General features: G+C 46.3%; 1 protein-coding gene across 3 annotated transcripts in view; it reads right to left on the bottom strand.

Moving 5' to 3' along the window:
* Positions 1-1,240: 1,240 nt before the first annotated feature.
* SPECC1 (sperm antigen with calponin homology and coiled-coil domains 1) overlaps positions 1,241-26,707 on the bottom strand; it is a 272,584-nt gene continuing 247,117 nt past the window's right edge. For all 3 annotated transcript variants that reach the window (XM_028089512.2, XM_088027946.1, XM_028089511.2), the window contains exons 13-15: positions 20,304-20,420; positions 13,888-13,947; positions 1,241-4,766 (exon numbers count right to left, since the gene is read on the bottom strand). In XM_028089512.2, coding sequence (XP_027945313.1) covers positions 4,677-4,766; positions 13,888-13,947; positions 20,304-20,420 — 267 coding nt within the window. In that variant the 3' untranslated portion in view covers positions 1,241-4,676. The remainder of the gene's footprint in view (positions 4,767-13,887; positions 13,948-20,303; positions 20,421-26,707) is intronic.

Raw genomic sequence — 26,707 nt, 5'->3', positions numbered from 1 at the left:
GTGGGAGCCGGATGTTTCCACCAATGAATCAAAAATGACTTATCCTGCAATAATTATGCAGGAGGCTGAGGTATCATGAGCAAATAAGTATGTGGCTCTGCCTTCAGGGAGCTGAGTGAAGGGGGACAGCCGGACAGCAGAAGCATCAGAAGCGGAGAAGGGGGCTGGCTGTGCCCCAGGAGGGCTCAGGGGTGCCAAGGCCCCCCGGCCTGGGGTTCCCAGTCCTCCATGGCCACAGAGAACCACTGGCCATCGACTGTGGGACATCAGATGCCACTCTGCGTCAGGCACCATGGAGTCCCTTGCTCACACCCGACTCCACACACACGGGCTGTGTCAATGCACAGGACACAAATGTTGGGGGGATGAACTTCCTCCACAGAGGGGTCCAGGCCCACAGAATGGGAACCCTCCTGGTGGGCCCCAGATTCTGGGAAGGATCAGTTTGCAAGCACTGAGATGCCGGCTATCCACCGAATGCGTGTGTGTGTGTGTGTGTGTACACGTGTGGTGCGGGCAGACTGAGTGACTGAAGGTGGCTGTGGGTAATCAGCTATCGGATCTGTTAACTTCTCCCATTGCCTGAGAGCCCACGGAGGAAAATGAGCCATGGCTGCTGTTCTGGCTCAGTGCGTGGTAAGGCCTTATCAGAGACTGCAATTCTCAGAAGACGGGAGGGTCCCTCCGGAGACAAAGACCAGTGACAGTGGATCTTCCCCGGGAGGAGGGAGGAGTAAAGATTCTCCGGCCGAGAGTGGGCAGCCCCCCTTTTCCTCTCCCGTGGGTGGGGCCGGCCACCTAAGACACCAGGGAACCAGGGCCTCCCACGATGCCTGAAGAGCCATGGGCATGCACAGCGCACCAGGGTCTCAATGCAGCGGGCATCCCGCGTCTGTCCAAGTTCACATGAACCCCGCCTCTTCAACCTTGGCGCCCTCCCTGCCTCTGGTTTCCAGGCCTGGTCCGGGCTCATCTGCACAGCTCTGCAGCACCCCGTGTCGGCCCTGAACGGTCACTCGCCCCAGTGACTGCAGCCCCAGCAAGAGGACTCAGAATGCGAGGAGGCGGAAAAGCCATCGGGACCCCAGTCCTTTCCAGAAACTTCCAGTAACGCCGCCGGCAGGAGCAGCTCAGTGGGGACCACGGCCCAACGAGGAATAAAAGACGAGAAGGTGCTAGTTGGAATGGCGGCTTAGGCATTCTGACAAAGGTCAGAAACAGTAAATGTCACTGGGAAAAATTCACAATCAGACCGAAACAAAATATATTTATTAGAAATATTACACAGTCATACAGCATACACTTCCATGTTAATAGTTAAATACATCCATGTTGGCATGTCACGTCCTGGGTGTGCTCCTTGTAGAAACGAGGCCACAGACGTATCAACTGCATCCAACTAATGTAGTTAAAATTAGGGAGCTACGGAGGATGTTGCAGTCTTAGCCAAAGTCTAACCTGGGTCAAGAAAAGTGAAACACCCAGGGAACGTGGGCAAAGGAGATATTAAAAATACTTTTTTAAAAAGGTAGTTAGGCTCTATGTCTCTTACTGCACGTCCTCGGGGGCTCATCTCAAAATGGCACGCAAGCTTGGGAATGGGAGAAGCTGCAGCTAGATTTGGCAAGTGGGTGTGCAGAGAAGGGCCCGCGTCCCCTCCTTCCACAGGCCAGTGAGACACCCGCCCTCCGCCCCCGCATGGGGAAGTGGGAGAAGGAGCTTCAGAGAAATGGCCAGTGTCGTCTGGGGGAACAGAACCCTGCAGATATTCGTCACCTCTAGATGGCTAATTGCTTTGGGATGCTTCGGATGGTCTCAACAAAAGCTCCAAAACAATAGCTGAATGAAGAACGAAAACCAGAGACTAACCTCATTTCTGAAGTGAGAAGGCACAGGACAAGAGAAGTGGGTGTTTGCCGGGTTGCTCAGAACGAGAACCCCGGGGAGCAGGGCCATGGTGCTAACCCTCAGCCAACAGAGCTCCCGTCCATGGAAGACCTCACAATGATGAAAACCATGGATGTCTCTCTAGGTCTTTAAAAAACTCCACTCTTTTGGGTCTGGCATTTTGCATCTATCTTTTCTAGAAGAACAATGCATTAAAAAAAGGGGGGGCGGTCTGCAGAACCACCGCACGACTTTAAATGACTACTGGCTGAAGGGAGGTGAGAACAAAAGTGGATATTGCAAGTCTCGGGACAGAAAACTAGAAATGGTACAATTGGCTGACACGACCCTGTTTTCTCAATTGATCAATTTTCCACGTTCACCTTGTGCTTGGAGCGCTCTGGCTAAAAATGGATCTGAAAACCCCATCCTGTGGCCCAGCCCCGGGGCCAGAGGAGCATCCCCCCCCCTCCTGCCACCGCCGGGTCCCCTAAGTGCTGCAAGGCCAGGTCCTGCAGCCCAGCCACCTTCGGTCCCTCTCCCTGGACCCGGCAGGGCCAGACGGGCCCCTAACACCACTTGTGTTTCTATGAGCAGGACACATGCTTCCCCTTCTAGAAGCATGCCCACTGGCAAAGAAAATGGTACCCAAGGAGCTTCTTTGAGTTATAAAAATAAATCGCACATGACCTTTCTTTTATAGGACATTTCTTTCCTTCTTTTTCCCCTAAAGGGAGCAGGCTCAGCGTAGGGCGAGGGGAAAGAACACCACCGCCACCACTGCGTAGACACTGCTTGGCCCAGAGCTGGATCACCTGACTCATTTACAGTAATCACTAAAAACGGCGTCAATAATGCTGAACACCCCCTCCAGGTATCCCAGGCACCTCAACTGCCTCTCCCACACAAACCCTGCAGTAAATTCCAGATTAAACACATCGACCGACAGCTCAACCCAACTCCTCGGGATATTACCTTCCCCCACTGCAATGGAGAGCAAGGCAGAAGCTCCGGGGTAATGAAAACTCATCAGTTATGTCAACAAAGGACAGATGCGTGAAGCAACACAACAGGAGTACTTTCCATTTGGATATGTGCATCAGGAAGGAGTAAATTAAATTTGTTCAGACTGTGCCTCTAACTCCCATGTGAAAACAAAGGAGCCATGGGGGGGGGGGGGGCGTGCTTTACCAAACTGCCCAGCCCCAACCTGCGCTCACGGCCCCAACCTGGGGAGCGAGATCAAAGGCGGTCTCTCCTCTCAGGGGTTGTCAGGGGAACTCTGAAAATATACAGACTAGATCCCCGCTCCCATTGTTCCAGATGCTCTGATTCAACGGATGGGGCAGGCCAGGGGTGTGTGCTTTGAACCAGCTCCCTGGAAGGTTCTGACCTGGGGCCACAAAGGAGAACCCTCAGCAGGCGATGGGTGGCGGCTTGAGAAGGAGGGATGATCCCTCCGCAGAGCCCAGCAGCTGCCTCTCCCGAGGTGGTCTGGAGGGAGGGGCTAACACATGCCTCTTCTGGGACAGGGCCCGGGGCCACCGAGCAGCCATCCCGTAACTGCCAGTGACCGAGGACAGCGCAGCCCTTTGGTGCTGACGAGTCACCTGACGGCCCAGGGGAGCCACACCTTCATGGGCTACGCAACGTGCACCCATGTGCCCACCACGAACACCTGCCTGGGGTGCCCACTTGCACTTCTGAGCCCCCTCTCCACCCCCCCCCCCCCGGGGCTGTTCTGGCGGGAGCTCTGCTGTCGGCCCTTACAGGAGAGCAGACGTAGAGCCATCTCTGCCCACCCCCTCAGGGCTTGCTTCGGCCCTGCAAATGCAAAGGGCCTGATGGGGCACTAAAACCCAAGTCCAGAGTTGAAATAGTGTTTACACTTGCTGTCTGCCCAGGATCCCCAGACATACGCACCTCTTCGGCCTGAGTGTGCAAACACACGAAGACCTGGGTGGGCAAGTGAGGAACGTTCTGCACCGGGCTGAATGTGTGTGGGCTTTCACGAAGGGGAATGGGAATGAAGCGGGGGGGGGGCGGGGGGACGACGACACACAAAGGGAGGGGGCGACAGTGGCTGATGTCTCCCTTTCAGCACGGACACACAGATGCACACTCCGTCTGCGGACCACCCTGCGGGGGGACACTGCAGCCAGCCACCCAGGGGCTGCTTTGTATTCTCACACCTCTTCTCCTCCATCCAGAGATTCCAATCAGCGACAGCGAGATCTAAAAAAGCGTGATCAAGTTCTAGGTGTCACAACTGTTATCTAGCACGCAAGCACGTTTCCCCAAAAAGCAGGGCTTGTAGGTTTCCAGGCGGCGCGAGACCAAAATGTTTGTCTTTTTGCGTTTTGCTGTGTGTTTCTTTTTTGGAGGGGGTGGGTGGTGGCAAGGGCGGAGTTTTTCTAAAGGCAGGAACCCCGGTTTTTAGTGAAAAGACGACTGCTTTGGAAGTGCTGTTGGTGGTGGATCTCGGCAGCTCACGGGTGAAATTGCACCGCGTGACCCGAGATGTCCTACTGGGTTCTCGTGGAGGGAGCCTGGGCTGAAGGACGGAGGCCGGTGTGGGGAGCAAAGCTTCCCCAGCTGACGCTCAAAATGCATCTGGATTTAAAGCGGATCTGGGGCAGAACCCCGTTCCGTTTCTTGTTTGCGTGTTGGTCCCCCTGGATGGAGCGCTGTGGGCGGTGGTGGGTGGAGCAGGGCCTGTGGAAAGTGACCAGGTGCTTCGAGGACCAGCTGCAGGCCAGGGCGGGCGGCGTCTCTTGGGCCCTTGGGCTTTACGTCTCAAAGTACTTGTAGATCTGGGCCACGTACTGCATCACGCTCTGCCAGTCGGGCCGGTCTGTGTACAGCATCTCACTGAGCTCCTGCAGGAGAAAAGAACAGGTCACGCTGGGGACACCACAGACCGCCCCCACCTTCCCACAGAAGGCCTTGGCTCCAGGTTGGGGCTGGTGTTGCCTAGAAACCCTCTTCCACCTGTTTGGACAGAAAGTGTAGGCAACACTGAAGTGGTGTTAAATGTGATTTAAGTTAATAGAAAAGTGTTTTATTCCTATTTAATCAGGAGATGCCATCCCTTAAAATTTTTCTTAAAGATTTTGTTTATTTGAGAGAGGATAGTGAGAGAGAGCATGAGGGGGGGGAGGGAGGGGCAGAGGGAGAGGGAGAAGCAGACTCCCCGCTGAACAGGGAGCCCGACGTGCGGCTGGGTCCCAGGACCCCGGGATCACAACCCAAGCTGAAGGGAGATGCTTAACCGATTGAGCCACCAGGGCATCCCGAGATACTGTCCCCTTTAAGAAACATTAAACATGACTTCCTGCCCCTTTTACCTTAATAACATGACAGCATTAAAAAAATTTCGTAAAGAGAAAGTCATCCCTAACTCCATTATCATAGGATGATTTCCATTTTTCTAAGTTATACTGGAATGTGCACCTATGTTCTCCACACTTCCATCATGTGGACATACGTATTAGTGTGTGCTCTGTGCTTTTATTTTATTATTTTTTTAAGGGGGGGTGGTGGGAGGGGCCGAAGGAGAGGGAGAGAGAGAATCTCAAGCAGGCTCCATACCCAGCGTTAAGCCTGATGGGGGGGCTCGATCCCAGGAGCCTGACATCATGACCTGAGCCGAAATCGAGAGTCGGATGCTCAAGTGACTGAGCCGCCCAGGCACCCCTCTGTGCTTTTCCACTTAACGTTTTCCATACACAACTTCACAAGCTGCTGTGATGTGTCCCTGGCTGTCATGGTAGGTAAGGCTCACAGTCCAAGGAGTGGCTGCCCCACAGCTGACATGACAACTAATGCGACATGTAGCCTGTGTTCACTTCTTCACGTTACAGACTTTGCAGAAAGCATCGTCGTGGCGTGTTGTTGAATTCGTGGCTTGAGATGAACTCTCATGAGTGGGATGACCACAAAAGCCCTGAACCAACGGAACATGCAAACACTGTCTTATCAGAATTCAGTGTTAGATGGGGCGCCTGGGTGGCTCAGCCAGCTAAGCGTCCGCCTTCGGCTCAGGTCATGATGCCAGGGTCCTGGGATCGAGCCCCACATCGGGCTCCCTGCTCAGCAGAGAGCCTGCTTCTCCCTCTCCCTCTGCCTGCTGCTCTGCCTACTTGCGCTCTCTATCTCTCTGTCAAATAAATAAATAAATAATATCTTTAAAAAAAAAAAAGAATTAAGTGTTAGACCATTTAACGTTTGTTGTTGTTGCTCTTTCTCCCCTAGTTTCCTAGGCGATCAGCAATGAGACAGTAGAGACCAGAGCGTGACAGGCAGGAGGGCTGGCTGCTCTCTATCAAGCAGCCAGTCAACTGTTCCCAAAACGTCTGCCGCTGAATGTATTAAATAATTCACTTGGGGGTTGAATTGGGATTCTTTTGTGTTCACGAGAGAACAGTAGGAAAGGACTCTGATGTAAAGCCAGGAGCAGGGATGCGGTGGAAAAGCAAGGTTGAACTTACTTAGCATATCTGTTCTTGGATGGTGACAGAAATGAGACCTGTAACCGGCCATTTATTTTGTTTCCACGACACCTAAATATCTTTTACGAGTTTTGCTTCTTGACTGTGCTACAAAAAAATGACCAGCCTATCACTGGCAAGGATGTGTCTTCTGTCTCAGAGAGGACACGGGCGTCCGATCAATATTCACAGCTCTGCTCAGACTACCTCATCAGGTGCCTGAATCTGACAGTAGTAACATTAAAACTATTTTGGTCCATTGTCAACACACACATTTGAAGAAATATTGTAGCATGTTTCAGGAGAAGGGGGAGTATGCTGCCTGACCCCAAATCTGAGGCTGCATGACATTTATTTGTATTAGTAGCTGAAAACCTTTCAAGATAGAAAGAACCAGGCCCAGATGGTTTCACTGGAAAATGCTGCCAAATACTCAAGGAAGAAATAATACCAATTCTACACATTCTCTTCCAGGAAATAGAAGAGGAGGCACACTTCCTCACTCATTCTGTGAAGCCAGCATCGCCCTAATACCAAAGCAGACAGAAACATGACGAGAAAGCTACCCACTTCCCACATGGACACAGACACAAAAATCCTTAACAAATATTAGCAAATTGAATCATGATCAAGTGGGGTCCATGTCAGGAACGCAACACAGGCTCAACATCCATCAGTGTTATTCATATGAACAGACTTAATAAGAAAAATCATATGATATTATCAACAGATGCAGAAAAAGCATTTACACACATACCTTGAAGATATTTGTGGGTTCGGTTCCAGACCACCACAATAAAGCCAACACAGCATATATAAGTCAAATGAATTTTTTGAGTTTCCAGTGCATAAAACTTACGTTTTCACTATACGGTAGTCTAATATGTCTGCAACAGCATATGTCTAAAAAAGCCCAACAAGGTACATTTGACTCTCACACAACACAAGCTTGAACCGTGTGGATCCACTTATGTGTGGGGTTTTTTTTGGATAAATAGAGTATGGTACTATATGTATATTTTCTCTTCCTTATGATTTTCTTAATAACATATTTTTCCCTGGGCGCCTGGGTGGCTCAGTCGGTTAAGCATCTGCCTTCGGCTCAGGTCATGATCCCGGGGTCGTGGGATCGAGTTCCGCACTGGGCTCCCTGGAAGGCTGCTTCTCCCTCTGCCTCTGCCTCTCTCTCTCTGCCTCTCATGAATAAATAAATTTTAAAAATCTTAAAAAAAATTAAAAAACACATGTTTTTCCTCTACCTTACTTTAAGAATACCGTATGTAATATACGAAGCATAAAAAATATTTATTAATCGATTGTTTACATTATCAGTAAAGCTTCTGCTTAACAGTAGGATATTAGCAAAGTTTCTGGGGAGTCAAAAGTTATACGGAGATTTTTCGACTGCCTGTGGGGGGGGGGGTTGGTGCCCCCAGCCTCTGTGCGACAAGGTCAACTGTACATTCCTTAATTAAAAAATATTTTCTTGCTAAAAAAATGCTAACCATCATTTAAGCTTTCAGCAAGGTGTAATCACTGATGACAGAGCACTATCACAAATGCAATATAATTATAAATAATAATTCTAAGAATTACCAAAATGTGACACAGAGACACAAAGTGAACATGTGCTGTTGGCAAAATGGAGGTGATAGACTTGCTTGATGCAGGATTGTCACAGAAAAAATGTAGTATCCGTGAAGCTCAATACAGTGAAACACAAGTGAGGTAGGCCTGTTTACAAAATTCCACAACTATTCATGATAAAAACTCCCCCAAAGCTAGAAAAATAGAAGGGTATTTCTTTTACTTAATAAAAGATAACATACAAAAACCAACAGCTGACCTCAAACTTAATGGTGAGGGACTGCACACTTTCCCACTAAGATCAGGAGACAAGAACAAGGCAAGCATGTGTTCTCTCATCTTTCCCACTCAACACTGTACCCGAAGTTCTAGCTAATGCAATAAGGCAAGAAAAAGAAACAAAAGGCATACAGATTGGAAAGGCAGGACTAAACCTGTCTTTATTTGCAGAGGACATGATTGTCTATGTAAAGAACTCCAGGCTACCAAAAAACCCACTGGAACTAATATGCAAGTCTAGCAAGATCTCAGTCAATAGTTTTCCCATTATATGCCAGCAGCGAGTAACAGACATGGGAAACCAAACCAAACCATTTAAATGGCATTAAATTTTAAAAAAGGATATATATGCAGAAAACTTGTTTATAAAACACTATATGCAGAAAACTACAAAGCAATGATGGAAAAAATCAAGAAGCTCTAAATAAATGGAGAGTATTGTATGTTCATGGATAGGAAGACTGAGTATTGACAAAAATGTCAATTCTTCCCAATCTGATCTATGGATACAACACAATCCCAATCAAAGTCCCAGCAGGGCTTTTTTTTTGGGGGGGGGGGTAGATATTGACAAACTGATCTAAAATTTATAAAGCAAAGGTACTAGGACAACCAAAGAAATTCTAAAAAGAAGAATAAGGTTGGAAGACTTGATTTCATGATCAAGTTGTATGAATCAGGACAGTGTGGTACTGACCAAGTGACAGATGCTCAGATCATGTTATATCTATTTTACCACAATAAGAATAATTGAAAAAAAAAAAAAGAAATAAGGCTTCCTGCCCTTGGGAGCTCATGGTCTTGCGGGGGATGGAGATTAAATCCTATAATCAGGGCGCCTGGGTGGCTCAGTCGTTAAGCGTCTGCCTTCGGCTCAGGTCATGATCCCAGGGTCCTGGGATCGAGTCCCGCATCGGGCTCCCTGCTCCTTGGGAGCCTGCTTCTCCCTCTGCTTCTCTCCCTCTCTCTCTCCCTCTGTCCCTCATGAATAAATAAATAAAATATTAAAAAAAAATCCTATAATCAGATAAATTACAATGTAATGCTGCATGAGCTATATAGTACTATGAGTAAATTGTGCATTAAGAGCCCAAAAGGTAGGCATGGCTGTCTTGGATGCAGGGTCATGAAGGAGGTACGATGTGGGCTCTGGAGAAGGCCGGCCTGCTTGACTCTTGCCTTTGCTAATCACTAATGTGTGACCTTTTACGGAACTGCACCTGCGTCAGTGTCCCACCTACAGGAGCATCTGTCTCCACAGGATTCCTGAGAGGGCTCAATGAGTCAACACATGGAAAATGACTGGGGGCGCCTGGGTGGCTCAGTTGGTTAAGTGTCCGACTCCTAATTTCAGCTCAGGTCATGATCTCAGGGTTGCAAGATTAAGTCCTGTGTCAGGCTCTGCGCTCAGCACGGAGTCTGCTTCTCTCTTTCTCCCTCTCCCTCTTCCCCTCCCCCTGCTTATGTGTGCTCGCTCTCTCTAAATAAATAAATAAAATCTTAAAAAACAACAAAAAAAGAAAATGCTTGGCGCATAGTCAACATGAAAAAATATTTTTCATACTATTAAACTCAAATCAACTCTAAGTAGCCTTCATAAAGTTTGTACTGCAGAACAGGCTCAGTTACGCCTAAGGAATCATTCTGATATCCTCTTAAAATCCAGAGTTGTAAAGACCTCCCCGTCCTGATCTCTGTGTGTAGTGACTGTTCGGGTGGCTTACCCCACAGGCAACACCCTCACAGACTATATGATTCAGCACGAGGGTCTTCCCTTCACCAGGACAGAAACACCTCAACGCTCGGAGGACACACATTCTGGCTGTTCTTCCGGTAACGGCCATGATGGCACCGACAGGTGCCATCTTTAACCAATTCTTTCTGTGAGGAGTTGCTCACACTTGTGATATGATGGGCTAAACCTCTCTGTCCCACTGTGGCTGAAAAGGAATGCATTCTAAAATTGGGAGAACATGTCAAGCTTTCATTTAAAAAATAATCTCATCCTTGCTAATATGCCACACCCAGAAACCTGTATTTCCTTGGAACTACAACTGTAAGTGAATTTTTTCCCCCTCACTAATTTTACAATAGACTTTGATCAAAGACCTGGGGTTATTACTGCTGCCAGTTCTGACTGTATATATTTTATAAGTATCATGTGTAATCAAGAACTATTTTTCAGTCCACATCAAGGTACGGCAAAGCAAATTTCATAATGCAGGAAGTTTCTGTTTTGTTGATGGCACAAGCTAGTTAAATTGCTCACAAACATCCCTAAATGCTTTTGAGATTAATTATTATGCTTGTCAGTATCTCCTCACAGACATCTGTAAATATGAAACTGCTGGCTCTGACAATTGGTTCAACAAGATGATCTCATTCCTAGCTTTCACGAAGTCCTGCCTTATGTCAGATAAACTTTAGGGAAAAAAACGTTAAATTAAAAAGGAAGCAAATTTTAGCTGTAACACGACAAAGAAAAACATATTCTGTGTATACCATCGTCTAACAAGTTCTCATTTTTTTCTTGGATTCCTTACGTTAATTATCTGTTGTTACTTGTTAGCTGTTCAGTGTTTCAGAAGGGAAGATAAATCAGGTTCTTTTTACCCCATCTTGGCCAGACATGTGTGTCACCTCCTTTCTAAATTCTCTAGCCTCTTATTTATGTGACAGGGACATCTGTTTCTTAAAAAGTTTCATAGAATTTGGACTTACTGGGATTTTTTGCGTGCATGACTACATTTTTAAACAATGAAGTCGATTTCTTTAATGGGTAAGGTTCTATTTCGTTTTGAGTGAGTTTTGGAGAAATACTTACGTTTAGTATTTGAAGAAATATATTTACATTTCTTTAGAAGATTGCTCATTCTGTTTTAAACATATTGGTGTAACACTGTTCATAGTACCGACGTCTCTATGACAGCTGGACTTTTGCTTTTTCATTTCTCAGATTCCCCACATCCTCTGAGGGTTACAGACCTGTGGCTCACTGTGCCTTCATTTGGATTTTCCCAATCACTCATGAGACTGAACGTCTTTTTAAATGTTTATGAGCCACTCATGGTTTGCCTATTCTAGCCTTTGATAATTTTCTACTAAGTTGTGTTTTTATTATTAGTTAGTAGAAATTATTTATAGATTATCTGTCTTCTCTTTACTTTTTATGCAGTTCTGTTATGATGTGTCTGGATAGGTATTTTGCATGATTCATCTTGTTTGAGGTTCATTAAGAATCTATGGTCTTTCATCATTCTGGAAAAATTTCAGGCACCATTTCTTCAAATATTCTCTCTCCCATTTTTCTTTCCTCTTCTTCTGGAATTCCCATTGGCCATGGGACTTAGAAATTGTCTGATTTTATCTTCCATTCGCTTAAGCTCTGCAACAGACACTATCAGTTGGTTAATCTAATAGTCATTCCGAACCTCTCTATCCCTTGTAGGCTTCCCACTAAAGAGAATGGAGAATATAAATTGCTTACTTTCTCAAATTCCCTTGCAGCTGGGGTGACCACGTAACAGAGTACTGCCAATGAACTGAGGGGCTCTGGGAAGCCTTTTGATTTCCTTATCAAAGGGGGAAGATAGGGGGCGCCTGGGTGGCTCAGTCGTTAGGCGTCCGCCTTCGGCTCAGGTCATGATCCCAGGGTCCTGGGATCGAGCCCCACATCGGGCTCCCTGCTCCACGGAAAGCCTGCTTCTCCCTCTCCCACTGCCCCCGCTTGTGTTCCCTCTCTCACTTTGTCTCTCTCTCTGAAAAAAAAAAGGGGGGGGAAGATATGAGGCACTTGTTCTATCCTTTCCCCCTCCTTCCTGTCCAGCAGATGGGAGTGATGTCTGGAGCATGGCAGCCATGTTCAACCACAGAGGACATGGGGACAAAGAGCCAACAGATTAAAGATGGTGGAGTGTAGATAGGACACACTCTGGAGTCCTTGATTACAATACTGAACAGTGAACCAATCCTGAAACTACTTCTGGACTTCTCATTAAAAAAAAATAAAATTAACAGCTTTATGGTTTAAGCAACTGTTAGTTGGGTTTTCCATTTCTTGAATTTGTCTTTTTTTAAAAAAGATTTTATTTATGTATTTGAGAGAGAGTGAGAGAGAGCACACACATGTACCTGAGTGTATGTGGGTGTGTGTGTGGGGGGGTAAGGGCAGAGGGGGTCTCATGACCTGAGTCAAAATCAAGAGTTGAACGCCCAACAGACTGAACCACCCAGGCATCCCCCCATTTCTTGAGTTTCAATACATACTAATACAATTCCTCTATTATATTTTCCACTTTTTAAATGTCTGTTTCATGTTCTGGATAACGTCCTTAGTTCTGTTTTCCAGCTCAGTAGTTCTCTCTTCTGCTATCAGTTTTTCAATCCAAGGGGCTTTTTTAATTTCTAATTTTTATTTCTACTAGTTTCATTTGATTCTTTTTCCAAATCTTTTTTTTAATAGTACCCCGGTCCTTATGATTTTTATTTCCTCTTTTACCTCTTTAATATGTTTAAACATAGTCTTTTGTAGTCTCTTTCTTATTATTTTATTATCCCACATTCTGGTAGCTGATCCTCTTTTTGCTCTATCTGCTGATTAGGTCAATTAGATAATTTTCTTGAGTGTTTTGTAATTTTGGATTGTGAATGTATTTTCAGTGGCCATTGTACCACTGAAGCTATGTGCCTCACACAGTATAAACTAGGGACTTCTTGCAGCACAGATATAAATTTGAACTCCAAACCTCATCTGGCCCAGTTTTCTTTTCTTGCAGATTTTCCTTTATTTGGACACACACACACACACACACACACACACACACACACACACAATCCAAGGTGGAAACCAAGCTTCCATATCACTTCCCTTGACTGGCAGGTAGAGTTGTTTATTTTCCCCTTCACTAAGAAGAACATCATTTTGTGACCTTGGGTTTTGTGCAAGGGTCTCAGTACTAATGTTCTGTTTAAGGGAGCTCAGCACCTTGTCTCTTGTTCTTGTGTGGGCATTAAATAAAACCTATACCCATTAGGGAGCCTTTTACTATGAGCCCTCTGCCAGCACTCCCAGACCCACTTCTGAGGCTTGCCAGTCTTGGTTTATGCCTCGTGGCTCTGGTTTTCACTTCCCTTTGAATTTCTGACATCTGGCCATTTCCCATTCTTTCTTCTGACCACATCTATGTGTTGGTATTTTTATAATTACATTTTATCCAGATTTCTAGGTGACTTGAACAACAGAGCTTTAATAATTCAGTCCAACGTGCTTCCAGATATGAAATTTATCCACAATGAAATCTCTGAAAAAACTCTAAATCATATGTGGTTAGACTAACTGAATTGAAAAAAACTTTTTTTTTTTTTTTTTTTTTTGAAGTAGGCTCCACACCCAGTGCATAGCCCAATGCGGGGCTTGAACTCACAACCCTGAGAATTGAGACCTGAGCTGAGATCAAGAGTCAGATGCTGAACCGACTGAGCCACCCAGGGGCCCCAATAATATTTTCATATTTGGGATCACGAGTAACAGATCTTTAGCAAATGGATTTTAATGTTCTGTAAGAAACTGTTCAGTAGATGGCATAAAGTTCTTTCTCCTATAAGTAGAATAAGGTGTCACAAGGATATAAAATAGGATACTTACCAGGCTGGGTTTGATGCCTACACTTTCGGCTGCTTCAAATGCCAACAAGAGATTCCTTTTCTAGGTTAGAAGGACAGAGACTGGAATTATCAACTAAAAACACATAGCTTTTGAAAAAAATAAAAATAAATATAAAAATGTATAGTTTTTGCCAGGAAAGAACACTACATGACACTCCGATATAGATGAGCTACCATTATAAAACACTTAAAATTTTAAGTCAAATATGCAAACAGCATTTCAGTCCAAGGAAGAAAACGACTGACAGGTTAAATAATTAAAATGACATTACCGATTGATTCCTGACTATCAGAGATAAATATTTGTTCAGTTACTTTTTACTTTGCCACAATTTACGACCTGCGCATTCTGTTGTGTGTCAAGAGTTGTTTTATCACGGTGCTATATACCCCGTTTCCTCCTAGAATTCTAAAGGCACCATTCCACATTTAGCCCGAATTTGCAGCTTCTTCTTGAGACTCTTTCTGGCTCCTTGGATGTTTCCTCACCTGCATGAACTTAAGGATCACTTAATCCTGCCTCCTTCCCTCCACAGTTCACTTGAGAGTCATTAGGATAACATCAAAATTTAATTAGATTGGTATATTAAGTTTAATCAAGAGAGTCATGTTCCTGTAAGTAGTATTCACGTTTTATGTTCCCCAGTAGAATTTCATGATTTTATGCATTTGGATTTTATGCATTTGGATTTGATACATAATTTTATCCCTTTTTCCATTTCCGCATAGCCTCCGCCCTCTGTCCTTGGGTGCACATCTGCTTCCTGAAGGTGGGTGGGCCCTGCCCTGAGACTGAAGCAAACTCTCTGCTCTAGGCACCAGGTCATGGAAAAAGAGAAAGACAAGGCTGTGCATGTTTTCTCCCAGGCTGTGGTCGAGGCCTGTGAAAGCTGTTGATCTGTGGTCATCTCGCCCAAGCCACCAACCCTCTTCCTCCAAATTAAGGGAAATTTATGGGCATGAACTAGAAACCTTATGCTTGTTTCCATACCACTGCTTTCTGTTCTGCTGAGACAGGAGCTCTAAGTTGGCTCCTGGCTTCCTTTAATTGAGCCCAAACTTGTGGCAGCCGTCTCCTATTTTGTGCTTATTTTAAAGTCCCTTTTGATTAGTTTTGAGGGGGAAGGGGGCTTGTAAGCCAGTTTTTCGGCTACCATTATTCTAGAAGTCATGGCATTTGATAGACAATGCCAACTTGTTTTCTAAAATGCTACACCTGGGACACCTGGCTGGCTCAGTTGGTGGAGCATGGGACTCTTAATCTCAGGGTTGTGAGTTCGAGTCCCATACTGGGCATGGAACCTACTTAAAAAAAAAAAAATGGAAGGCTGCACCAATTTTCAATTCCAGCAATAGTGTGTAAGTGTCCATTTTCTCACACTTTTACCTGCATAGACTATTATGACCAAGCACTGTTATCTAATTCTTTCACTGCAACGGTGTCAGGCCCCCGCGAGGCCAGGGGGTGGGGGGTGGAGAAAGCTGCCACTTACAGGGAGCAGGGGGGAGTGTGCCCAGGGAGGAACCGAGAGGTTCCCAGAGCCCTTCCAGCCCCAGGATAGCGTCAGCCCCTGGTAGAGATCTTGGTGCTGGCCCCACTAACAGCGCATCTCACCTAAAACTGACAGCAGAAAGCATCCCACGTCCAGAAAATTTCTCCTCTCATGTTAAAATTTTGTTTCAGACACTGACACGAAAACACTCCGTTCTATCACATGAATCTGAGTAGCCTATGTGGAAGTTTCATGGGCTGACAGATAAATACGCTTTCTGTTGAAAAAAATGCCCAAACCTTCCACTGACTGTAACTCACGTCTCTTTAATGTCTTCCAAGACGTCCTTGTTAGTTTTATCAGAAATTCCCTATTTAACACTGATGTCCAACCAACTTGGTTTCATTACATCCGTCTGGGTAGATGGAACAGCTCATGATTTCTGAACTTCCCGGGCTATCATTAATCTCACAGACCCGCAGTCTTCCACAATCTGACCTGGGTGCTCCCTGAAAATAGCATCCTAGATTAGGGGGAAGACATTCAACCCTACATGTAGAGACCACGGGCCCCTGTACCACAAGGACAACGGGAAGTGAGTAAACGGTGGCGTCTGGGTGTTGCATGTTTCCAAATGTGCAGCCAGTGACCAGGGCAGCTGGGCCGTGTGGTGTGTGGGAACCATGGCCACCCATGGCAAGACAACACACTTTCATAAGGAAGCAGTGCTCATGATTCAACGTGTGAAAGCAAACACTTTTAGGTTCGTTATTTTCCAACAGATCCAGAGTGATCTGAGGACGAAGAGCCTAGGTATGCTTTGCATAGGAGCAGACAAACATTTCACACCTTCAGGAAGATTCCTGTTTTAGATAGGGTGTGCGTAAGTGCAGAGACTTCTATTTACGACAGTTTTAGTGAGGTCCTCCGATGATTCTGAATTGTTTTATGCCCACTCTTGACTCAATTATCTTCATAATATCACATGGAAAAGACAGAGGCTGCAAAAAGCGAAGAGAAGGGACACGGAGGTCACTGCTGGAGGTGGGCTCTGCTGCGAGGGGCTTGATGCACAGGCTGCGGGTACCCCACACGGCCCTAGCTTGTCTCCCCTCCTCTCTGGCTGCTCCACTCTGGTTCCCTTTGCTGGGTCATACTCTCCCTAGACGACAAGCACTGGAGTCAAGGTTCCTTAGCCTTCTCTCCATGCCTCTGTGATATTGTGATTTATAGCAAGAAATATACATTTGGTCTTTGTCCACGGTTCCTGGCACAGGGCTCCTAAAACCCTTATCATTTCCCATATAAGAGCCACAGAGGCATCTTTTGTTACAATCTCTGGTTTTTGTCCTCAGTTCCAGAAATGGCTTCAGAACAACAAAGTTGAAATAGATGTCTCCTGTTACTCGTAACAAACCTCTTTCTTTCTTTTTTTAAAAAGATTGCAACATCTTTTTTTTTTTTTTAAAGATTTTATTTACTTATTTGAGAGAGAGAGAGAAGAGACAGTGAGAGTATAAGTGGACTCGACCCCAGGACCCTGGGATCACGACCTGAGCCGAAGGCTGATGCTCAACCGACTGAGCCACCCAGGCGCCCCAACAAACCTCTTTCGACTGCACCCGAGTTCATGTTAAAGAGCTGATTTTTCAAAAAACCCCAGATAACCTAAGGATGGGGGCTGGCTGCTAGGGGAATCAGCCATGTGATTAGAAGGTTGGAACTTTCAGGCCCATATCCCCTGACCCCAACCTCGGGGAGGGGAGGCAGACTCGAGACTGAGTTCAATCACCGATAGCCAATGGTTTAATCAATTGTGCCTGTGTAAGGAAGCCTCCATTAAGCTCAAAAGGATGGGGTTCAGAAAATGTGTGTTGGGAGGGTGGTGCAGCCCAAGGTCCAAGGGGACAGAAGCTCTTGCGCTCGGGACCCTTTTGGACCTCACCCTAGGGGGCTCCTCATCCAGCTGGTCATTAGTGTCCTTCAATATCCTTTGTAATAAACTGGTAACCTAGTAAGTACTGTTTTCCTGAGTTCTGTGAGCCACTCTAGCAAATTAATTGAACCTAAGGAAGGGGTCACGGGAACCCCTGGTTTAGTCGATCAGTCAGAAGCAAGGTGACAACTACATGGTCACTGGGGTCTGAAGTGGAGGGCACACTCTTGTGGGACCGAGCCCTTAACCTGTGGGACCCGATGCTCGTTCCAGGCGGACAGTGTCAGAACTGAGTCACACTTGAGGATACCCAGCTGGTGTTGCAGAACTGCCCGGTATGGGCAAAACCCCCCATCTGTTTACAGAAGTATCGGAAGTGAAACGCTGGGAGCAGAGTGGATACAGACGAGGTTTTCTTTGGAGCTTCCCTTAGGACCTAGGACCAAGGTGATCTCCACTCTCATGGCTTTAAATACCATCTATACCCGCCCTGTTGGACATGGTAGCTACACCTGACACGTGGCTATTTAAATCAAAAGTAATTAAGATTAAAAATTCAATTTTCCAATCATTGAAAGCCACATTCATTAACGGCCCAATGGACTAGTGGCTACCATGTTGGATAGCGCAAATGTAGAACTTTTCCATCATTTCGATTCACTTAGGCAGCACTTACCTACTCCCTGATGACTCCCGAATCTGCCTTCCAGCTCTGATCTCCCCTCTGATTTCCACATTTATTATCCAACCACCTGCCTGAAATGGCACACTGCATACTTTAGGAACATCTCCCACTTAACATGATTAAGAACAGAACAGCTTTTTTGGCTTTGTTTTCCAAATGTTTAATGCTCCTGTCCAGCCTGCTTCACGGACTACCAACAAAGGCGCCACACACAAATTTTAGGTCTTGAGATTTTTACACGCTCTGTGATGGTTAATTCTATGTATCGACACGGCTAGGTCATGGTACCAAATGTTTGGCCAAACATTATTCTAGATGTTTCTGTGAAGGTATTTTTAAGATGAGATTAACATTTAAATCGGTAGACTCTGGGTAAAGCACATCACCCACCATAGCGTTAGGCCTTAATAGAAAAAGCCTGATCTCCCTCGAAGAAGAGGGAATTCTGCCAGCAAACTGCCTTCTGATCCAAACTGTGGCATTCAACTTTCTTACACACACACACACACACACACACACACACACACACACACACACCCTATTACTTCTGTTTCTCTGGAGAACCCTAACACTCCAGAAAATTAAATCACTCTGTTCAGTTATTATCACCATCAGTGCCATGACCATGCATTGGGCTTTATAATCAAAACCGAACTTTCCAGCATTTCTATTCCTTCCCCATCCTGGAGAATGACCTGTCAGGCTAGACACGCCTCTCCTTCCTCGTGTCCTCCCCCACAACCAACCAGGTACTAAGTCCAGCGGATTCTATATCTAAGACCTATTCTGAAACTATCTCCAACTTTCTACCCAAGATGCTACCGCCCCCGCCACAGCTAAATGGCTGGAGTCAGGGATGCTAAGCCCTCAACGTTGATGACTCCAAGAGCCTCCCATCCGGTAGCGCCTCACCCATTCTTGTTCCTTTTCCAGTTCTTCTTCTCACATAACAGCAAGAAAGATCTTTCAAAAACACGAGTCGTGTGTCTCCACCATTTAGAATCCTTCATTGACTTCCCACCGAGGTTAGAGCGAGAGGCAGATTTCTTTCCAGAGCCCTCCGTGGAAGCCCTGCAGGGTCTGGCCCTGTCTGGACCCCAGAACCATCACAGGCCACTCTTCCCCGCTCCCTGCACTCCGGCCAGCGGGTCTTCCTCCATGTTCCCCGACCACACCCAGGTGTTTTCTTGGTCAGGCTGCTCCCTTGCTCTGGAAAGCTCCCCCCAGCTCTTTGTATTACTGGCTCCTGGTTTGTTCTGAAGAGTATCGCCTCTCAGAGAGGCCTTCTCAGCCTTCCTGATCTAAATTAGGAAACCTGTTCACTCCCACGGCATGAGGTTTCTCTCATAGCTCTTCGGCAATTTATTTATTTATAACATTACCTGTTACCAGGCTTACTCGCTTGTGGACCTGTCTCTCTACTTCAGAGGGCAAAGAACAGGTCTACTTTGTTCACTGTTGTCTTTATTACTATGCACGATGCTTGGCAAGAAATACTTGTGGAGAGAATGAGCGCAGGGCCCAGAACAGCATTTTCCAAAGTACGCTCTGTGGATATGATTTTGTAGGATGTTCTAGGTCAGGGTTTGGCAAACTATAGCCCGCAGACCAAATCAGGCCCACAGCCTCTTTGTGTAAATAAAGTTTTATTGGAACACAGCATGCCCATCCGTCTCATCTCGGGCCACTTGGGCACTACCATGGTAGATGAGTAGCTGTGACAGAGACCCGTGGACCCACAAAGTCCACTATTTGGCCCTTAACAGGAAACTTTGCGAACTCTTGTTGTAGGTAATTGTATTAAAAAATTCTGTGGATCTGATATATGTAGGGTTAAACAGAGTCACACAGGTTTCTCTCATGTTCCTAAAGTCTTTACTGTGCTAATGAGCACTGTGAATCTCTAAGACTGTGACATAATATACCGTTTCCCAAGCTTATCCGAGCAGCGAGATCCTTTCATTGGTGCTTCAGGTCCTGAAAATGCTGGCCAAGGTCTTAAAGCCACGAAGGTGAAATTTCATCAAGGCTTTCTCTCAAAAAATGGGTGACGGTCACAGTAAACTGGTCTTCCCTCCATTTTTCCAGGCCACGAGGCAACTGAGAAGTATTTACCGAGGGTGGGATCCTACGGCCTTGTCATACACTCAGTTATGTCTGCCTGGTACCAATACCCTAATTTCCTGGTCTATAAACACCACCCCATCAGGATGGACGATATTATAGGAATTCCCCTTGCATGTTCTAGAGGATAACCAGGGGTGATTGGGCAGGTGACTTACCTTCTCCTGACTGTTCAGCTCCTGATATGGGATGTGGGCAGGCAGGTAGGTATGAAGGAGAGCACAGAAGGCCAAGCCGTCACTCCAGCTGCTGCTGAAATTGGTGATATCAATGTTCTGTAGGGGTGGGAAAAGCAGCATTAATCTCCAAACTGTGCAAAGGCAGAGAATATGAATGAGACTATGGGAAGATGGGTATCCACCTCTGGGTTTGCAGGAAGGCCGGATGAGAAACCACCCAAGACTGCCGGGTGTCCATTTAATTTTGGTACCAGCAATGGCCCGGTGTCACCCAAATCCACTCACAGAATCGCATGAAAAAAAGCCTTAAGGGCTCCCAACCCTGGGGAATTTCTGCCTACCCGGTGGTACATGAAAAGCTTCGAGACATCTTATTCTCGAATCCACCCACTCAATTAGGTTTCTTTTTTTAAAGATTTTTTTATTTGAGAGCGAGAGAATGAGAGAGAGAGCACATGAGAGGGGGGAGGGTCAGAGGGAGAAGCAGACTCCCTGCTGAGCAGGGAGCCCGATGCAGGACTCGACCTCAGGACCCTAAGGTCATGACCGGAGCCAAAGGCCGACGCTTAGCTGACTGAGCCACCCAGGCGCCCTCAATTAGCTTTCTATATCCCAGCATTTCCCAGATTTATCTGGTCAAGGAGGAACCCTCATCATGATCGTCATGATGTATGACGCCAATTAACAACAGGTAGACCAAGACAAACCAAGATCTTAAAAACCTAGATGGCTGGTCTCACGGCTTACTCCTGCTAATACCCTCTACACCCCACAACTTGAAGGGCTTCTCAGGGAGAGCAAACCCTTCATACTCAACAGTACCCTCGCTGGCACATCAAATACCCAAGGATTATGAGGCTTCCCGAGGGAAAAGGAGCTTCTGCTCTGGAATTGGTGGGAACCCCAGTAGATGCTTCGTGAACCGTGATGAGGAAAACAGAATCTTTAGAGGAAGGCAGCTCGTGGAGACAATGAAGTGGGCAGAGGTGAGCGGATGGTGAAGAGGCGGCTCTTTCTGAAGGTGTGGACGCCGACTACTTCCTCTCCCTCTGCCCAAACCAAACGCCAGTCTGCAGCAGCTTGACTCTGCCCTGGGAAGTGATTTAGGGTGTCTCCACCAGAAGTGGCAGCACTTGAGTAGGGGAGGAAGGGTGAAGAGAACATGGCATGAAGGTAAATTGCAATAGGGAGAGGGAGACTTTGTGGAGTTCTTCCTAACATGTGTATAAAGAAGTTTTGAAGAACACAGGGAGGTGGAAATGTGTAATAAAACATGGTATCAGAGTTTCCCATGCGGTTTCCTGAGGGGTTTGGAAGCAAATGGCCCATAATCTCATTTGAGCGTTTTTGTTTTTTTCTTTTTCAAGATTTTATCTATTTGACAGAGAGAGAGACACACAGCAAGAGAGGGAATACAAGCAGGGAGGGGTGGGAGAGGGAGAAGCAGGCTTCCCGCGGAGCAGGGAGCCCGATGTGGGGCTCGATCCCAGGACCCTGGGATCATGACCCGAGCCGAAGGCAGACGCTTAACGACTGAGCCACCCAGGCGCCCCTCATTTGAGCACTTTATCTAGATTTCCCCTCTGAGCTAGCTTGGCCTCTAGCGACGAGGTAGGTCAAATGGCTCGTTTTATAGGAAAGATGAGGAGGTGGTGTCCACACATCACACACGGTGTACCTGGATGACGGACACTCTGGCAGGCCAAGTCCCCACCCTGTGGCCCTTTCTAGCAAACCTCTTCTGGCTTCTAGCCAGAGTCCAGGGTGACCCAGGTGGACCCAGAACGTCCCCCCCAAATCGCTGCCTTTCAGGAATGTCGGATTCTCCAGCCTGTTTTGTAATTACGTCTACCTGGGGGAAGGATCTCTGGCTGAGGGCAACACACAACCATAATAATGCCTTTTCGTTCTGGTTTTCATGACTCAAGCACAACCAGATTTTAAGAGCTGCTAAGCATCTCCGTGTTACATAAAAGTCTGAGAATGCCCCATCTCCGTTTTCGGGCTGAATGTGCACGAGCCAGGCCTCCTGGTAAGCTGATCATTTGCATTCTTGGCTTCAAAAAGTCTCCTTGGAGACTCTGGAGCTACCTGATGGGGCCTGGATGCTGCTTCAGAAATGGGAAACACTGTAATTTTATATTTTCTCAAGAGGTCTGCATGTTAAAAAAGAAGAGGAAAGACACAGGTGGGGGCCATGCCCTGTCCGGTTCACTGGAAGTCTCAGGCACTAGAACCAGATGCTCATCAGCTCATCGGGCCCCGGGAAGTGGGCACAAGGAGGGAGCTGGGCCAGCCTTCGGAAAACCAGCCCTTGTTGACATGGAGTCCCCTTTCTTTGGCACGTAGAGGTCATCTGAGACCCCGTCTCCCAACCCATCTCTCATGGTACCTGTGACGTGGCAGAAGGAAAGCCGGACTTTCTTTCCAGGGACTGCTTGCTGATGGCTTATTGTTCATGCTCAGCACTAGGGCATCTGTGAAAATGGGACAAGCACGCGCCACACCTGGCAGTGTTCGCTCCGAAAGGCAACGTCGATGTATAGCTCATTTCATCCTCAAAGGAAACTGAGGCCGGAAGCAGTGGTGTTTCCGTCAGAAAGGCCACATTTTAAATAGAAAGCCAAACATTCAATGAATGACCAGGACGTAAGTCCCTGAAATATGAGTGCCGGGACATATCAAGCTCCAAAAATGGGGGCAGTGAGGGCGGTAAAATTCGTTGAGTGTCTACAATGTGCCTGGTGCTGGGCAGTTCCTTATTTAATTCTCAGAATGACAATACATCGTAAGTAGCACTGTACCCATTTCACAGATGAGGAAGCCAAAGCAGGAAGAAATATCACTGGGGCCAGAGTCAGGGGCAAATTGCAGTTCTGCCCGACAGCAAAGCACATCATGTTTGCTGTCCTTCCTTCCTTTTTTTTTTCTTTCTTTTCTTTCTTCCTCCTCCTCTGCCTTCCTTCACAAATTTACTTCAGGCCTAAAGTTTTTAAGTTTTGAGAAATCTTTCATTTCCTAAAACGTGAGAACATTTTATTCACTTATCTCCTGTACCATTTTTTTTTAATGATACAAAATGTCATTTTCCTTCATCTGCATGATCTTCAGAAGCATTGTGAGAGGCCAGACAGACCCAAAGGGGTGACGAGGTCATCTGTCTCACAAAACCAAGAAAGTGCCCAGTATTTCAGCTGAGTGTCACCTAGGTGTTTGGGAGTTTAAAGATTTTATTTATTTGAGAGATTGAGAGCGAGAGAGCACAGAGGGAGAGGAAGAGGGAGAAGCAGACTCGCCGCTGAGCAGAGATCCCGATGTGGGGCTCGATCCCAGGAGTTCAGACTCATGACCTGAGCTGAAGGCTTAACTGAAGCTTAACTGACCGAGCCACCCAGGCGTCCGCACAGGAGCAGCTTCTGATCTATAAGTATGAACGAGCAACAGGTTGAGACTATAAAATCTGGTTGAAAAAAATCAGTCTAAACGACTCAAAACGTCAGGAGAGTTCAGACAGCCCGGATGCTTCTAGACAGATGGCAGCTCGCGGGCCTTTCCAGAAACGTGAAGCACACTGTAAAGCAGACCCTGGCACTTCAGCAGCAAGACCACACCAACACTACACAAGAAACAGGAACAGTGCCCTATCTTAAAAAAAAAAAAAAAGGAATTATGGAAATTCCAAATCTAGGCAGGTTATCAAATCCAACATCCAGGTCAGGAAATGCTTCTCTTTCATGTAACCCACAGCCACCATGTTTAAGACTTGGAGTTTTTTTTTTTTTTTTTTTTTTTAAGATTTTTTATTTATTTATTTGAGAGAGAGAGAGAATGAGAGATAGAGAGCCCGAGAGGGAAGAGGGTCAGAGGGAGAAGCAGACTCCCTGCTGAGCAGGGAGCCCGATGTGGGACTCGATCCTGGGACTCGATCCCAGGACTCCAGGATCATGACCTGAGCCGAAGGCAGTCGCTTAACCAACTGAGCCACCCAGGCGCCCCAAGACTTGGAGTTCTTTTGACTCTGGAAGAGATGGATGACAACCAGCTGTGATCTGCAGCATTATACTCATTCCAAGAAGAGGTGGCTATCAAGTAAAAACTTTACCCTTCTTAAGATAAAGTGGAACAGCTCAGTTCTAGTTCCCTGAATGTCATTTGAAATCCTAATTCCATTGGAATGACAAGAGTATTAACAATTCCCAAGTCAACACAGCTGGTTGAACAACTGAAAACGTGCGTACATTTATGATACCTCACGTAAGAGGATGCAAAGGACTCTACACATCTCAATGGTGGCTTTGTTGCGGTGGTTATTACAAAAGCAGTTCCCTTCTGCTCACTGAGGTATCTTTTTGTGAGCTGTACGATATATCGTCGTGCATGAGGAGTTAGCTGATGCGGGGTGCCACACTTTGAGGCAGGGTGTGTGGGTCCCAGCGAAATGGGCTAAGACACAATATGGTTGCAGCCACCTGCGAGGGAGGACGAGGTAGCCACGGCAGAAAGGGGCTCGTGTGGACTGGACCAGTGCACTGGGTAACAGGCAGAAAGACAACAGTTTCTTGGGCATGGCTAGCTGGTCACTCCTGGGAATCCCAGGAACCAAGTGAGGACTAATTCCAGGTCCTACCCCTAAAATGTGGGTGAAAACTTTTATTTTTGGTTAGGGATGATCGGGATTGGCTTGGCCTTCGATGGGGGGAAGTGGCTCCTGCTGAGCTTGTGGATTATAGTCCTCAATGCTCACAGATGAACCTCTAACTTAGGACAAAAACGGAGGCTAATAATACAAACACCCCCATGGGGTGTTAGTTAGTATCTTTTTCTCCCAATTATCATTCAGCTGAATTCTCAGGGGTTCATCAAAAGAATAAGAGGAAAAACAGAAAATGATCAACAAGGCATTCTACAAGGCATATCATCAGTTATTTTCCTTGTTATTTATTCCTGAATAAAATCAAGTAGGATAATTGTTACCTTTATTTTTTTATTTTTTATTTTTTTTAAAGATTTTATTTATTTATTTTGAGAGAGAGAATGAGATAGATAGAGAGAGCGAGAGGGGGGAGTCAGAGGGAGGAGCAGACTCCCTGCTGAGCAGGGAGCCGGATGCGGGACTCGATCCCGGGACTCCAGGATCATGACCTGAGCCGAAGGCAGTTGCTTAACCAACTGAGCCACCCAGGCTCCCTAATTGTTACCTTTAACTGGAAGTTAGTAATGGGCCAGGAGCAGACAGAGGATTCTGGGGGTGCTAGCAATGCTGTGTTTCTAGACCTGGATGCTAACTGCACGGGTCCCTTCGTGTTGTGAAACTTCATGTAATGGTGCGCTTGCATGTTCTATCTCAGCAAGAAAGGGAGGGAGGGAGGGAAGAAGGAAAGTAGAAAAGAAAGATGGACTGATCATCTTAAGGGACTGCGTGGTGGCTGTTTAAAAAGAGAGCGAACTTTTTGGATTTTATGTCCTATAAGAGTTACCAAGGAGGAAAAGAGCAACAAAGAAACTTCTTGCTGATTATTTCCCCAAGGAAAATGATAATTACTCGTTGCAAATTATCTTTAACCTTCTCTGGGATATAAATACCTTAGAGATATTTTTGAGTGGAAAAGAAATCTGGGGAAAGGAAGTCTCAGATATACACATATAGGGTACATGGTATCAGATATACATACATACATATATATATGGTAACATTCCAAGCACCTCCAAAACAGGTTAAGTTTTTATAGAAGAAAATTTTGTAAGATACGGAATTTTGTCTTCAGTGCAGCAAAGTCATTTGAGAAAAGTGAATACACTGAAGAGTATTTACATGAGAAGCTAAACTAACTTCGGTGACTATCCAAGAATATTCCCTTGAGTGGCTGAGACTGTAGACAAATAAAGCTCTATAGGGGTGAATGTGGAGGTAGCACTCGTAAATAACATGGGGGGACAAAAGCAAAGCAAAACCCAGCAATCTACAGCACTTGCTTTTAGAAGGTTCATTCCATTTGCCCTTTGTTGCCTGGAAACACCAGGGCTTGGTGAAAACATCAAGGGCTGGAGAGAGAAGCTGCAGCGTGCACGCTGGAATGGGTCCCGTGCTCAATTCAGCGGAGGCTGCAGCTGGATTCTATAGTTGTCTGACCTCAATCCCACCACTTCGTCTCTTCTGAGGCTCTCTAGCTTCCTCCATTAGATTTCTGTGAATGGGCTGACTCTGTGCACTAAACTCAAAAGTCTAAAAAGAGTTAAAAAGAGAAAAACCCCAAAGCTTCTGGGAAGAAGTCAGGAGACCGATGAGAAAATGTAGTCTGTTGGTCTAGGAAGACGGTAGAGTAGAATCCTCAGTGCACCTCCTCCACGGACACACCAAGGCTGCAAACTACACCCAGAGCACC

This window comes from Eumetopias jubatus, unplaced genomic scaffold (genome assembly GCF_037043125.1).
Source record: "Eumetopias jubatus isolate StellerSeaLion01/CBP00866 unplaced genomic scaffold, mEumJub1_p1.0 scaffold_10, whole genome shotgun sequence".
Lineage (NCBI taxonomy): Eukaryota > Metazoa > Chordata > Mammalia > Carnivora > Otariidae > Eumetopias > Eumetopias jubatus.
Note: the sequence above shows the minus strand (reverse complement) of the source record. Positions and strands in the feature narration are given on the sequence as shown.